This window comes from Hypanus sabinus, chromosome 11 (genome assembly GCF_030144855.1).
Source record: "Hypanus sabinus isolate sHypSab1 chromosome 11, sHypSab1.hap1, whole genome shotgun sequence".
NCBI lineage: Eukaryota > Metazoa > Chordata > Chondrichthyes > Myliobatiformes > Dasyatidae > Hypanus > Hypanus sabinus.
This window is the reverse complement of record NC_082716.1, coordinates 52,062,538-52,077,230: the sequence shown is the minus strand read 5'-3', so window position 1 is coordinate 52,077,230 and position 14,693 is coordinate 52,062,538. Positions and strand designations below refer to the sequence as shown.

The 14,693-nt window shown below is 41.1% G+C and overlaps 1 protein-coding gene across 1 annotated transcript in view; it reads right to left on the bottom strand.

Moving 5' to 3' along the window:
* Positions 1 to 508: 508 nt before the first annotated feature.
* Positions 509 to 14,693, bottom strand: part of dab1a (DAB adaptor protein 1a) — a 360,974-nt gene continuing 346,789 nt past the window's right edge. Inside the window, exons 22-26 of the mRNA XM_059983518.1 lie at positions 13,608 to 13,736; positions 12,930 to 13,093; positions 8,200 to 8,353; positions 6,578 to 6,646; positions 509 to 809 (exon numbers count right to left, since the gene is read on the bottom strand). Of these exons, the coding sequence (XP_059839501.1) occupies positions 658 to 809; positions 6,578 to 6,646; positions 8,200 to 8,353; positions 12,930 to 13,093; positions 13,608 to 13,736 (668 nt within the window). The 3' untranslated portion in view covers positions 509 to 657. The remainder of the gene's footprint in view (positions 810 to 6,577; positions 6,647 to 8,199; positions 8,354 to 12,929; positions 13,094 to 13,607; positions 13,737 to 14,693) is intronic.

Below are 14,693 nucleotides of genomic sequence, written 5' to 3'. Positions count from 1 at the left end.
TGCAGTGACCTGCCTCTGTGACTACTGCCTGGTTGCACTTATATCCACAGTGCTGAAGTGTTTAGAGAGGCTGTTGATGAAACAGCCGATGTTCCTGTATCTCCCTCATTAGCCATCTCAGTACCGACTAAAAGTCATTCTCGGTCTCAAGCAACTGCCTAAAAAGCTGCTTCCATACATTTATTTATCTGCAAGTTGCCTTATTAAAAATTCTTCAAAGTATTAACTGGATCATCATCTTCACACACAAAGTATACATCATTTTATTATTTTTTCTTATGTTATTGGATGTTGCTCCTGTGAATACGGATCTAATGCACGGTGGTTACTTGGCTGAATATTTCAGTTGAATATAGAATACATCTTAAACGCCCTTGACTTGAAATCACTTGAAATCATGGCTTACTGAGCTAGTGTATGTAAATATAAATATTCATGAAAGAGCAAGAAATCCTTTTATTTTTTTAGAAATTAACTAATTCTGTTTAACTGTCTTGTAAAGGCCATTACAATTAACCAGCTTTATAAGTAATTTAACAGGTTCTGTTAATATTGAATTAAAGTATCCCTTCATGAAAAACTACAGATTGGTGGAATTAATTTTTGAACTCAGATTTGAAGTTCAAAACCAGGCTGAATGAGGCCGGCGTTTCTTTATTAACATGGCATTGTGTGCTGATTGTCCCCTGTACATATTTGGCCGCCATTTTCTGGGGGAGGATTATTACACTGCCGGGTCCTCTTTCTTTCTCTGTTTACACATTCAGACCATTGAGACCAGCAGCTCCACTTGCCGTCAACAGCCACATCTGAAACATGAAGAAACAGTCTTTACTGTGAGTTTGAATAATAGAAATTAAAAAAAAACAGACACTCATAAATAGAAGATATTAGAGCGAGTATGGAGTGGGCAAAGCATGCATGTTTGAGGTGTGCTGGTGGTGGTCGTGAGTGAGGAGGAGATGTTATTTCCAAGATATCATCACAGTCAGTGCAAATCCAGCTGTAGAAGGAGGTACTGAGGCTGATTTTGAGATTAAGTAGGCCATTAAGGAAGAGGTAGGAAGGAAGATTAAAGAAGAGGTAGCGCTGAGTCTTCTGAAAAACCTGAAGGTGGATAAGTCCCCAGGTCCTAATGGCACATAATGACATACCTTTGAAAGAAGCATGTGAAGAAATTGCTTGGGGTTTGACAAGGACCTTTGTGCCCTCTTTAGCAACATGTGAGGTCCTGGAGGACTGGTGAGTAACAATTGTGTTTTTGTTCAACAAGGGAACTAGGCGAATTATAGGTAATCATAGGCCACTGAGCCTCAAGTCAGTTGTGGGGAAGCTACTGGAGAAGATACTATGTGACAGGATTTATGCACATTTGGAAAGGCATTGGCCTACTTAGCAGCAGTCAGCAAAAACACAATAAAGCTTGTATAGGTCAGGGCATGCTTTATAAACTTCATCGAGTTTTTGAGGAATTAACAAAGGAACTTGATGAGGTTAAGGCAGTGGGCATTGTATTATTTAGTTAGGCATTTAACAAGGTCCCTTATAGTAGCTTAATTCAGAAGATAAAGATGTGTGGAATCTAGTGTAAATTGTATGTTTGGATTTGGAGTTGTGTAGAAAATTACCATAAGACCATAAGACAAAGGAACAGAAGTCATCCATTCGGCCCATCGAGTCTGCTCCGCCATTTCTTCATGAGCTGATCCAATCTCCCCTTTAGTCCTGTTCCCCCGCCTTCTCACCATAACCTTTGATGCCCTAACTACTCAGATATCTATCAATCTCTGCCTTAAATACACCCAATGACTTGGCCTCCACTGCCGCACATGGCAACAAATTCCATAGATTCACCACCCTCTGGCTGAAACTTTTTTTAGCATCTCAGTTCTGAATGGGCGCCCTGCAATCCTCAAGTCATGTTCTCTCGTACTAGACTCCCCCACCATGGGAAACAACTTTGCCACATCCACTCTGTCCATGCCTTTCAACATTCAAAATGTTTCTATGAAGTCCCCCCTCATTCTTTTGAACTCCAAGGAGTACAGTCCAAGAGCGGTCAAACATTCCTCATATCTTAAACCTCTCATTTCCGGGATCATTCTAGTGAATCTTCTCTGAACCCTCTCCAATGTCAGCACATCCTTTCTTAAATAAGGAGCCCAAAACTGCACACAGTATTCCAGGTGAGGTTTTACCAGTGCCTTATAGAGCCTCAACATCACATCCCTGCTCCTATACTCTATTCCTTTAGAAATGAATGCCAACATTGCATTTGCCTTCTTCACCACTGACTCAACCTGGTTAATCTTAAGGGTATCCTGTATGAGGACTCCCAAGCCCCGTTGCATCTCAGAACTTTGAATTCTCTCCCCGTTTAAATAATAGTCTGCCTGCTTATTTCTTCTACCAAAATGCATGACTGTACACTTTCCGACATAGTAATTCATTTGCCAGTTCTTTACCCATTCCCCCAAACTATCCAAGTCTCTCTGCAGACTCTCTGTTTCCTCAGCACTACCGGCCCTTCCACCTATCTTGGTATCATCAGCAAACTTAGCCACAAAGCCATCTATTCCATAATCCAAATTGTTGATATACAACGTAAAAAGAAGTGGCCCCAACACGGACCCCTGTGGAACACCACTGATAACCGGCAGCCAACCGGAATGGGATCCCATATTCCCACTCTCTGCTTCCTGCCAATCAGCCAACGCTCTATCCACGTATGTAACTTCTCCGTCATTCCATGGGCTCTTATCTTGTTTAGCAGCCTCATGTGCGGCACCTTGTCAAAGGCCTTCTGAAAATCCAAATACACAACATCCACTGCATCTCCCTTGTCTAGCCTACTTGTAATTTCCTCAGAAAATTGCGCTAGGTTTGTCAGGCAGGATTTTCCTTTAAGGAAACCATGCTGAGTTCTGTCTAGCTTGTCATTTGCCTCCAGGTACTCCATAACCTCATCCTTGATAATCGACTCCAACAACTTCCCAACCACCGATGTCAAGCTAACAGGTCTATAATTTTCTTCTTGCTTCCTTGCCCCCTTCTTAAATAGCGGAGTGACATTTGCAATCTTTCAGTCCTCTGGAACCAGGCCAGAATCTATCAACTTTTGAAAAATCATTGCTAATGCCTCCGCAATCTCCACTGCTACTTCCTTCAGACCACGAGGGTGCATTCCATCTGGTCCAGGAGATTTATCTACCCTTAGACTGTTCAGCTTCCTGAGTACTTTTTCTGTCATAACTGTGACTGCATATTTCTCTTCCCTGACACCCTTGAATGTCTGGTATATTGCTGATGTCTTCCCCAGTGAAGACTGATGCAAAATACTTGTTCAGTTCCTCCGCCATCTCCTTATCTCCCATCACAATTTCTCCAGCATCATTTTCTATTGGTCCTATATCTACTCTCACCTATCTTTTACTCTTTATATATTTGAAACTTTTAGTATCCTCTTTGATATTATTTGCTAGCTTCCTTTCATAGTTAATCTTTTCTCTCTTAATGACCTTCTTAGTTTCCTTTTGTAAGCTTTTAAAAACTTCCCAATCCTCTGTCTTCCCATTAATTTTTGCTTCCTTGTATGCCCTCTGCTTTGCTTTTACTTTGTCTTTGACTTCTCTTGTCAGCCACGGTTGCACCATTTTTCCATTCTAAAATTTCTTCTTCTTTGGAATATATCTGTCTTGCACCTTCCTCACTTCTCACATAAACTCCAGCTACTGCTGCTCTACCATCCTTCCCACTAGTGTCCCTTTCCAGTCACCCTTGGCCAGTTCCTCTCTCATGCCACTGTAATTTCCTTTACTCCACTGACATACCGACACATTGGATTTTGGCTTCTCTTTCTCAAATTTCACAGTGAACTCAATCATGTTGTGATCACTGCCTCCTAAGGGTTCCTTCACTTCCATCTCTCTAATCACCTCTGGTTCATTACACAATACCCAATCCAGTACAGCCGATCCCCCAGTGGGCTCAACAACAAGCTCTTCTAAAAAGTCATCTTGTTAGACATTCTACAAATTTTCTCTCTTGAAATCCAGTGCCGACCAGATTTTCCCAATCCACTCGCATGTTAAAATCCCTACAATTATCATAACACTGCCCTTCTGGCAAGCCTTATCTATTTCCTGTTGTAATTCGCAGTCCACATCACTGCAGCTGTTTGGAGGCCTGTAGATAACTGCCATCAGGGTCCTTTTACCCCTGCGATTTCTTAGCTCAACCCATAAAGATTCTGTACCTTCTGATCCTATGTCAACTCTTTCTAATGATTTAATATCATTTCTTACCAATAAAGCCATGCCACCCCCTCTGCCTACCTGCCTATCCTTCCGATACACCGTGTATCCTTGGACTTTCAGCTCCCAGAGACATGCATCCTTTAGCCACATCTCAGTGATGGCCACAATATCATACCTGCCAATCGGTAACTGTACAACAAGATCATCCACCTGATTCCTTATGCTGCGTGCATTTAAGTATAACACCTTAAGTCCGGTATTTGGTAATTTTGCATTGATTGCACTACAACTTTATTGCACTGCAACTCATCCCAATGGCTGCAAATTTGCTCCATTACCTGCCTGTCCTTCCTGACATCCTTACTGCTCACTACTTTAGATCTATTTCTGTTATCCCTCTCCTCCGTTCCATCATTCCGGTTCCCATCCCCCTGCCAAATTAGTTTAAACCCTCCCTAACAGCTCTATTAGACCTTGACGTACAAAAAAGCTGGATGAACTCAGCAGGTTGGGCAGCATCCGTTGAAAGGAACAGTCAATGTTTTGGGCCGAGACACTTTGTCAGGAGTAAAGAAGGAGGGGGCAGGGGCCCTATAAAGAAGGTGGGGGGGAGGGTGGAAGTACCAGGTGAAAAACCAATCAGAGGAAAGATCAAGGGGTGGGGGAGGGGAAGCAGGGAGGGGATAGGCAGGAGAGGTGAAGAAGGAATCTAAGAGGAAAGCACTATGGGTAGTAGAAGAAGGCAGTATCATCAGAGAGGTGATAGGCAGCTAGAAGAGGAGACAGAGTGAAGGTGGGATGGGGGAAGGGAGAGGGAGGGAATTACCAGAAGTTGGAGAATTTGATGTTCATACCAAGGGGCTGGAGACTACCCAGACAGTATATGAGATGTTGTTCCTCCAACTGAATTTTGGCCTCATCATGGCAGTAAAGGAGGCCATGTATGGACATATCCGAATGGGAATGTAACAGAGAGTTGAAGTGGGTGGCAACTGGGAGATCCTGTCTGTTGTGGCGGACGGAGCGTAGGTGCTCGACGAAGAGGTCCCCCAATCTGTGTCGGGTCTCACCAATGTAGAGGAGGCCACACCGGGAGCACCGGATGCAATAGATTACCCCAACAGACTATTAAACTTTCCCGCCAGGATATTGGTCCCCCTAGGATTCAAGCTTAACCCTTCCTTTTTGTACAGGTCACACCTGCCCCAAAAGAGGTCCCAATGATCCAGAAACTTGAATCCCTGCCCTCTGCTCCAATCCCTCAGCCATGCATTTATCCTCCACTTCATTCTGTTCCTATTCTCACTGTCGCGTGGCACAGGCAGTAATCTCGAGATTACTACCTTTGTGGTTCTTCTTCTCATCTGCCTTCCTAACTCCCTATATTCTCCTTTCAGGACCTTTTCCCTTTCCCTACCTATGTCATTGGTACCTACATGTACCACGACGTCTGGCTCCTCACCCTCCCACTTCAGGATATCTTAGGCACGGTCAGAAACATCCCAGACCCTGGCACCAGGGAGGCAAACTACCATCCGGGTCTCCTGATTGTGTCCACAGAATCGCCTATCTGACCCCCTAACTATCGAGTCCCCTATTACTACTGCCTTCTTCTTTTTCCAAAATTATAAGAGGAATAAATAAGATAAGCAGTCAGAATCCTTTCCCCAGAGCTGAAATGTGAAACAGCATAGAACATGTTTTTTAGGTCAGAGAGGAAAGGTTTAAAGGTGCAACAAAGATCATTTTTTTTTAAACACTGAAGGTGGTAGGTGCCTGGGATAGGTCACGAGGGGCAGTAGTAATAAAGAGGCAGGGAATATTTGCAATAAATCAGCACAACATTGTGGGCCAAATACCCTGTTCATTTTCAACTAATTACAATCAATTCCCACAAACTAACAACTGCCAAATTTTCATGTATTTTGGTATTTTAGGCAGGTCCTGGAGTTGCTGTGAGTGACCAGCTCAAATTCCACAGGCTCTGCCCTTTCCATCACCATTAAGGGAGATCATTTGAACGGACTTGATTGCAAGCTCTTTATGAGGAAGCCTTTCACTAAAATATCCTGTACACAAGGTAGTTTTAAATCTATATTTTCCCTCTTTTTTATGGGGAATCGATCGTTTTCCATTTTTCTGATTGTCTGACTCTGAGATCTAGTAAAAATAACATGTTCAAATCTGCTCCGTGAAGCGCTTTCTACTATATCTGCAGCAGTATTCACATCTGGCTATTGGTCTAATTTAGCAAGAAGTTATCACCTGGTATCAAACATAACATTATAATTTTTCTCCTTAATACAATTAGTAATGCTTACTCTCCCTGGCAGTAATCTCACAGGCAGCTCCATGGGAACCGGCAGGACACATGCATACACACCGAGTTCCTACAAAGATAAAATAATTCCATTACTGATACTTGACAACAAATTCAAGTTTAATTCTGTTGTCTTTCATTGTAATTAGCTGGTATCAGCCTTTGCTGTCCAGATGAATTCAAGGATAGGGGCTGTAAAATGTGGATAGCGTAGTGTCTGTTTTAACAATAAGAAAAGGGGAACGGCAGCTGTTTTAGCATTCCATTGGAAAAATGGAAGAAATTGTTGCAATTGACTTTCAAAACAGAAATCAAAGCCCAGGAAAATTCTATTATTTCTTGAAAAATGGGACAAAATTGTACTTAATGATTTCATGAAATAATAGCTCCCCTCAAAATTTCTAGCTTTCAGGAATAATTGTAAAGTTCTACGTTAAAGTTGAATTTAAATTTTCTTCATCATTCAATACCATTAACAATCAAGGAAGTCACATCGATTTTTAGTAAATGTGATTGTAGGGCTCTCAGTACCAGTAACTGTGGTGTTAACTGTTCGGGCTAACAAAATGGCTTCTCTGTAATGTTATTTAATGCTGTAATGGGTTTCTGTGTCTGGAATGTTTGGGTTATGACTGCAGATAAGGGAGGAACTAACCGATGGAGAATTGTTATGCTATCTTGTATGTGTAAGCTGAGTGGGAGTCCGTGGTGTCTTTTTTGGGAGGAGAGCGAGGAGGACAGACGTGTGAGGAGCGGACAGCGGTTCCAGGGCGGCAGATACAAGATGTCAGCAGTTCAGACAGGGGCCGAAGGCTTGGAATGTCATTGTGGATGGAACCAAAGGCGTGAGCTCCAACATATTAAAATATTATGTGCACAAACTGATAAACTTACTGATTTGGCACCTTTAGGTTATCTGTTTCTACTAACCCCTCACTAAGAAATAACTATAAAGTTGCAATTATTTACTCCCCTTTGGTGTATTGTCTGATATTTGTGTGGCGAGCGTGTACTGGGGGGGCATTACACTGTATTTACACCAAAGTATTACGCTATTGGCAGGGCGACAGGGGTTCATCCTAGGCAAACGGGGGTAAATTGGGGGCATGGATGCTACATAATTATTACATGAAATAGTAGAAATGGATTCAGGAAACAGAGACTTCATATTACTGTAATGAAAGCAAGATTTTTGCTATTATTTGATTACAAAGTCAAATAGATAGCAGAGAATCAGGACCTTTGGCCCATCAAATATCAAACCCACTTTTACACCAATCTTATTTATTTATTCTTCACTAATTCTCTTCAACCACCAGATTGTACCACTCACTTTTACATGTACAGTGACCAATTGACCTGCTAACAAACCTTAGGAATATGGGAGAAACCCAGCGCTCCTGAAGGAACTCGTGGAGTCCTAGGAGGACATGCAAACTCCTCATAGACAGCAAGAGAAGTCCTAACTGAATGTGGGTCACTTGAGCTGCCAGACAGCAGCTCTGCCAGCTGTGCCACTGGGCCAACCACTTAATATTACTGTTAATTGTTGGGAAGGACAGGAGTTGTCAACATTTTAGACCCACATTCTTGATTGTCTGATGGCCACTGAATGCGTTATACCTTGGAGAACAGCAACTCCATTGTTGTGACATGGAGCACAACGACAGGAACTGTATTCGATCAGGTACTCCTCCAGGGCTCGCCTCATGTTGGCCTTGATTCTGCTAGCACTCTGAAAGGTGCCTGAAGTGACTAGCTCGTAAAGCGGTACCGGCTGTAAAGAAAACCATGTGTAATTAGTAAAAACACACTATGTGCTTGATGTGAAGACGTGCTGTAATACTGAGCTAGCAGAGTCATGCTTGGAGGTTTAGATTCCAGAGGTGTGTCTAACTCGCCTCATGTGCCTGGGAGTGAGAGTGGACAATCACTTGTGTTTCTAAAGTCATTACATAAATCTGCTTCATGCTACTGGGGTGCAAACATAGTAATAGATAACAACAGATATGATGGGGTACATAAATCTACACCAAGAGACTGAATGACGTGAATCCCTTTTTCAGCTGTGGAATAGTGTATTGCCAATGTGAACAAAGTTCACAACTGGACACAACCGGCAACTTCTTATTGGAAAGCTATGTGACCTGCTCAGGAGGAAGGGTGACCAGCTGCTCAGACAGACAGACCTCTGTCAGACAGACTGCAAAGCCAGTTTGTAGCCAGCATATCCCAAAACTGACTAAAGGTTTACTGTATTATTCCAGCATACTGTGAAGATCTTGGGCTCTGCGAATATACAAGCTATGAAGATAGAGAGAGAGAGAAAGGAAAAGAGGCAGAGACGGAAGAAGAGAAAGAGATAGATGGGGAAGAGGGAGGCAGAGAGAAAGGGGAGGAGAGAGAGAGAGAGTGAGAGAGAGTGTGTGTGTGTGTGTGTGTGTGTGTGTGTGTGTGTGTGTGTGTGTGTGTGTGTGTGTGCACACGCGTGCATGTGTAGGAAGGAGAAGCAGAGACTGAGATGACAGACAAGAGATTCCTGGTGATTAGCCAGACAAAGAAGAATAAAAATGCAGTTAAAAGGAAAGAATACAGATAACTGGAGATCTTTGTGAAAATATCTCATATTTTTCTCTCTATGAGAGCTACTGTACTTCTAAGATTTTCTGTTTACACTGGAAGGCAGCTCTCCTCCTTTCTCCCATTGTCCGTGGTCAGGGAGGGGTAACCTGGTTGGTTGCCAGAAGTCATGCCTCAGTTAGTTGAGAACAGATTGACTCCTGAGACAGTTTTGAGTATGTAGGGCTTGGCTCATAACACACAGGTAGAGAGAAAGGGAAGCATGTTATAATATCAACTGTCACATTAAGACTACTGCAAACTCTCAACCTCAGATAAAGGTATATGATCATAGCCTTTGGAATTCTCATCTCTTGTCATTTATTAGATCTCTGGTACACAACCAGCAATAATTCAGTTACTGTTCATTGTATAATTAGATAGGAAATGGAGCCAAATGCTCCTCACCTAGTGGTGTTGGATAGAATCAATACTTTATCACAGGATGTGGGAACGTGTTAGAAGACCATGAGAGCAATTAGAAGAACAATTACCACAATTGTAATTGGTAAATGACTTAATTATGTTAAGGGACGTTCTTGTCTGGTAACCTGATGCTTATAATACTGCCAGCATATGTTCAAGTTCTAAGGCAAACCCAGAGTATGCCATTGTTTAACATATACACACTATGTACATTGACAACACATACACTCATATATAAGTGTGCACACACTGTTTAACACACACACACACACACACACACACACACACACACACACACACACACACACACACACATACACACACACACACACACACACACACACACACACACACACACACACACACGTGAAGTCAGAAGTTTACATACACCTTAGCCAAATACATTTAAACTCAGAGATTCACCTTTCCTGACATTTAATCCTCGAAAACATTCCCTGTCTTAGGTCAGTTACTTTATTTTAAGAATGTGCTGCTTTGTAAAATAAGAATAAATAATAATAAACATTTGAATTACAAAAGAATGTGAAATGTCAGAATAATAGTAGAGAGAATGATTTATTTCAGCTTTTATTTCTTTCATCAGATTCCCAGTGGGTTAGAAGTTTACATACACTTTGTTAGTATTTTGTAGCATTACCTTTAAATTGTTTAACTTGGGTCAAACGTTTCGGGTAGCCTTCCACAAGCTTCTCACAATAAGTTGCTGGAATTTTGTTCCAATCCTCCAGACAGAACTGGTGTAACTGAGTCAGGTTTGGAGGACTCTTTGCTCACACACGCTTTTTCAGGTTTGCCCACAAATTTTCTATCGGATTGAGGTCAAGGCTTTGTGATGGCCACTCCAATACCTTGACTTTGATGTCCTTAAGCAATTTTGACACAACTTTGGAGGTATTCTTGGGGATATTGTCCTTTTGGAAGACCCATTTGCAACCGAGCTTTAACTTCCTGGCTGATGTCTTGAGATGTTGCTTCAATATATCCACATAATTTTCCTTCCTCATGATGCCATCTATTTTGTGAAGTGCACCAGTTCCTCCTGCAGCAAAGCACCCCACAACATGATGCTGCCACCCCCATGCTTCACAGTTGGGATGGTTTTTCTCGGCTTGAAAGCCTCACCCTTTTTCCTCAAAACATAACGATGGTCATTATGGTTAAACAGTTCAATTTTTGTTTCATCAGACCAGAGGACATTTCTTCAAAAAGTAAGATCTTTGTCCATCTGTGCATTTGCAAACTGTAGTCTGGCTTTTTAATGGTGATTTTGGAGCAGTGGCTTCTTCCTTGCTGAGCAGCCTTTCAGGTTATGTCGATATAGGACTTGTTTTACTGTGGATATAGATACTTGTCTACCTGTTTCCTCCAGCATCTTCACAAGGTCCTTTGCTGTTGCTCTGGGATTGATTTGTATTATTCGCGCCAAAGTATGTTGATCTCTAGGAGACAGAATGCGTCTCCTTCCTGAGCAGTATGACGGCTGTGTAGTCCCATGGTGTTTATACTTGCATACTATTGTTTGTACAGATGAACGTGGCACCTTCAGGCATTTGGAAATTGCTCCCAAGGATGAACCAGACTTGTGGAGGTCCGCAATTTAATTTTCTGAGGTCTTGGCTGATTTCTTTTGATTTTGTTTGTAAACTTCTGACCCACTGGAATTGTGATATAGTCAATTAAAAGTGAAATAATCTGTCTGTAGACAATTGTTGGAAAACTAACTCGTGTCATGCACAAAGTAGATGTCCTCAACATCTTACCAAAACTATAGTTTGCTAATATGAAATCTGTGGAGTGGTTAAACAATGAGTTTTAATGACTTCAACCTAAGTGTATGTAAACTTCTGACTTTAACTGTATATGCAGGTACACGTACATACAGAAATCCTTAATACTTTCTTAGTCACACAGTAAGGTACAGCATGGACTAGAAGGGCTGAGATGGCCTGTTTCCATGCTGTAGTTGTTATATGGTTATATAGTAAATTACCTGATCACAGCCTTACTTTATAATGCATGAACTGAAAATATACTGAACAGCAGTATTGACTGCAAGCTGAGCACTTGCTAATTGTAGATCCCACAATGTCAAAATAATAAGCCATGATATACTAAGAGCTTTTTGCCTTGAAATTCTGGATCTGAAAGGGGATTTTACAAATATCAAACAGAAGTAAGTTTAAACCATTAAAATCAAAGTAAGCCAGAATAGACAGACAGGGAGAATTAATTAATACTAGCGATTGGAAAACTTAGTACTGGTTTTAGGAACAATCAAACTGCAGAACAAACCTCTGGGTCAGAATTATAAAATGCATGTCAACCATTAATTAATTAGAATCTACGCTGGGAGATCCAGATGTTTCCATTTGGATGCATTCACCAAGACGATCACTGATTGAAAATTGTATTGAGATCCATTGGAAAAAAATGGTAAACTAATAGGAAGCACAAGCTAAAACATAATGACAAAGACATAAAAAAACAAACCAAAAGAAACCAAGTACAAAAAAAAATCAAAAACAGTCAGAAGAAAAAGGGAAAGAATACATAAAAAACAGATTCAGATAAATGGAGATCATTGAGAAATATTTTTGTCGTCATGTGCACTACTACTAAGTTCTGCATTTACATAGAAACATAGAAAACCTACAGCACAATACAGCCCTTCTGCCCACAAAGCTGTGCGGAACGTGTCCTCACCTCAGAAATTACCTAGGTTACCCATAGCCCTCTATTTTCTCTATTTTTCTTGGCTCCATGTACCTGTCCAGGAGTCTCTTAAAAGACCCTATAGTATCCACCTCTACCACCATCGCTGGCAGTCCATTCCATGCACTCACCACTCTCTGCATAAAAAACTTACCCCTGAAATCTCTGTACCTACGTCCAAGTACCTTAAAACTATGTCCTCTCATGATAGCCATTCCAGCCCTGAGAAAAAGCCTCTGACTATCCACACGATCAATGCTTCTCATCATGGAGGGGAGAAGTTCATCTTTCTTTCTCCCTTTGTCACAGTAGAAAATATTTGTCAATTTAGTGATTAGGAGCTCGCATTTACCACAGCCTGGTAATCGCAAATAAACACAAAACAAATGAAGTAAACTTAATACAAACTTTTGCATGAGCTGTGGATTTTGGTTACATCTGAAAGGAAAAGGGTAAGAAATTTACAAAAACTAATTTTAAATTAAGGTCTGAAAGCTGCAACATTCAAAGCACAAGGACAATCTCACTGCTTGGTGACTCCCATTATTGGCTGTTCCATCAGTGAAAAGATTTACCTTAAATTTAATGACTTCGGGGTTGTACTCGACCGCATCTCCCCACTCCTGCATCAGCTCCACAGTCGGAAGTTCCTTGTGAGCGAGAGCTGTTACATGCTCACTTGCTCCTCCTCGCACAAATATTATGAAATCTTCGGTATATTTTGATTTGCTAATCCCATCTGGTAAATAAGATATACCATACAATTAATTTCCAAGGAAAGAAACTTTTTCCCTATTATTTCTTAATTTTGTCCACTACTTATTTTTGAAGATGATGAGTAAACACTTATAATGGAGTGAAACCCACTGCTACATCAATCAAGCACTATTCCACCTAGATGTGATAGCATTTGTCAGGCTTCAAGCAACTGAAAGTGACTTAAGTCCCCTTCCACTAGTTATCCACTCTTACATTTCATAGAAAGAATCACAGAAAGATATCTTGCAAGTACTAGATCCAGGACTCACTTTCCATTCCCCAATCTTGTCTACGGAAACAGTTTTATTGATCAAGTAGTCACTTCATTAGCAACTTTGGATCTGTATCTGAATATTAAGTTGCACAGTGTAGTTAACAACTGAGCTACAAATAGAGCCCATCATTTATTTAGATTAATGAATGCCTTTTGAATGAACTTGATTTATATAGAGGATCTGATATCCTTGTGTGAAAACCTATAACAGTAGAAGTACCTCCTTTTACATCCAGAAGAGCAGCACAAGCTCCTCCAGTAACTCCAACCTTAACGAAGACTCCTTTAATGTTGGCTCCTACATCAATGCCTGCCTTGGCACAGTCTTTTGCATCATCCAATGTGTAACCTAAAATTAGAGGAAGCAAAATGCTATCCGTCAAGATTTTAATGATTAACTTTAATTTCGTGAATTACAAGGCACTGAATATTATAAAAGTAATAAAGTAAGCCAAAGCAATGATGTCACAATATACATTAATGCTATCTGCATTTGCATTTATCAAACAATTTTATTCTCTGTCGGGAGCTGTTTATGTGGTCCCCATGGATTCTAATGGAAATAGTGCTTCCATTAAAGTGACATTTTCTTCTGGGAACGACAGATAAACTGTCAGCCCTTCTCCCCTATGAATTGAAAGATTCCCCTCTAGTTTCCATCAGTGTTTTTGCCATTCGGAAATCAATATTAAAAATAATATTTGGCTTTCATGCATCATGTTTGTGGATCCTTTTGAACCGGGATTCATTGTTCTACATTGTCAATTCATTTAATAATGCTCAGGATACGTTTCTCAGGAACAGATGCACTAATGGAATCAGCATGAAAAAGGAGTAGTTACCGTATTCTTCATACAGAGAGAGCTACGTTAATGGCACTGCATCTTCCAGAGAGCACATGAGAATCACTTCTCTCTGTCTGTAGAGCTTTTGGGGAGGCGTTAAACTAATTTGGAAGGAGATGGGAGAGTGATAGGGCTGAGGTTGGGGCGATTCATATACAAGTCAGTGTTTTGTATTGACGATAGGGCAAAACTGCAGTCAGTGGATGAGCTGAAGTGGAACATGGCAGCAAAATTGAAATGGACATTAAATACACGACTGAAAGTGCTATATTTGAATGTACACCACATACAGAATAAGGTAGACTATTTTGTAGCACAGCTAGAGATTGGCAGGTTTGACACTGTGGGCATCATTGAGTTGTGGCTGAAAGAAGATTATAGTTGGGATATTAACGTCCAAGGATACAACTTGTATCAAAAGGACGGGCGGGTAGGTTGAGAGGGTGAGATGGCTCTGTTAG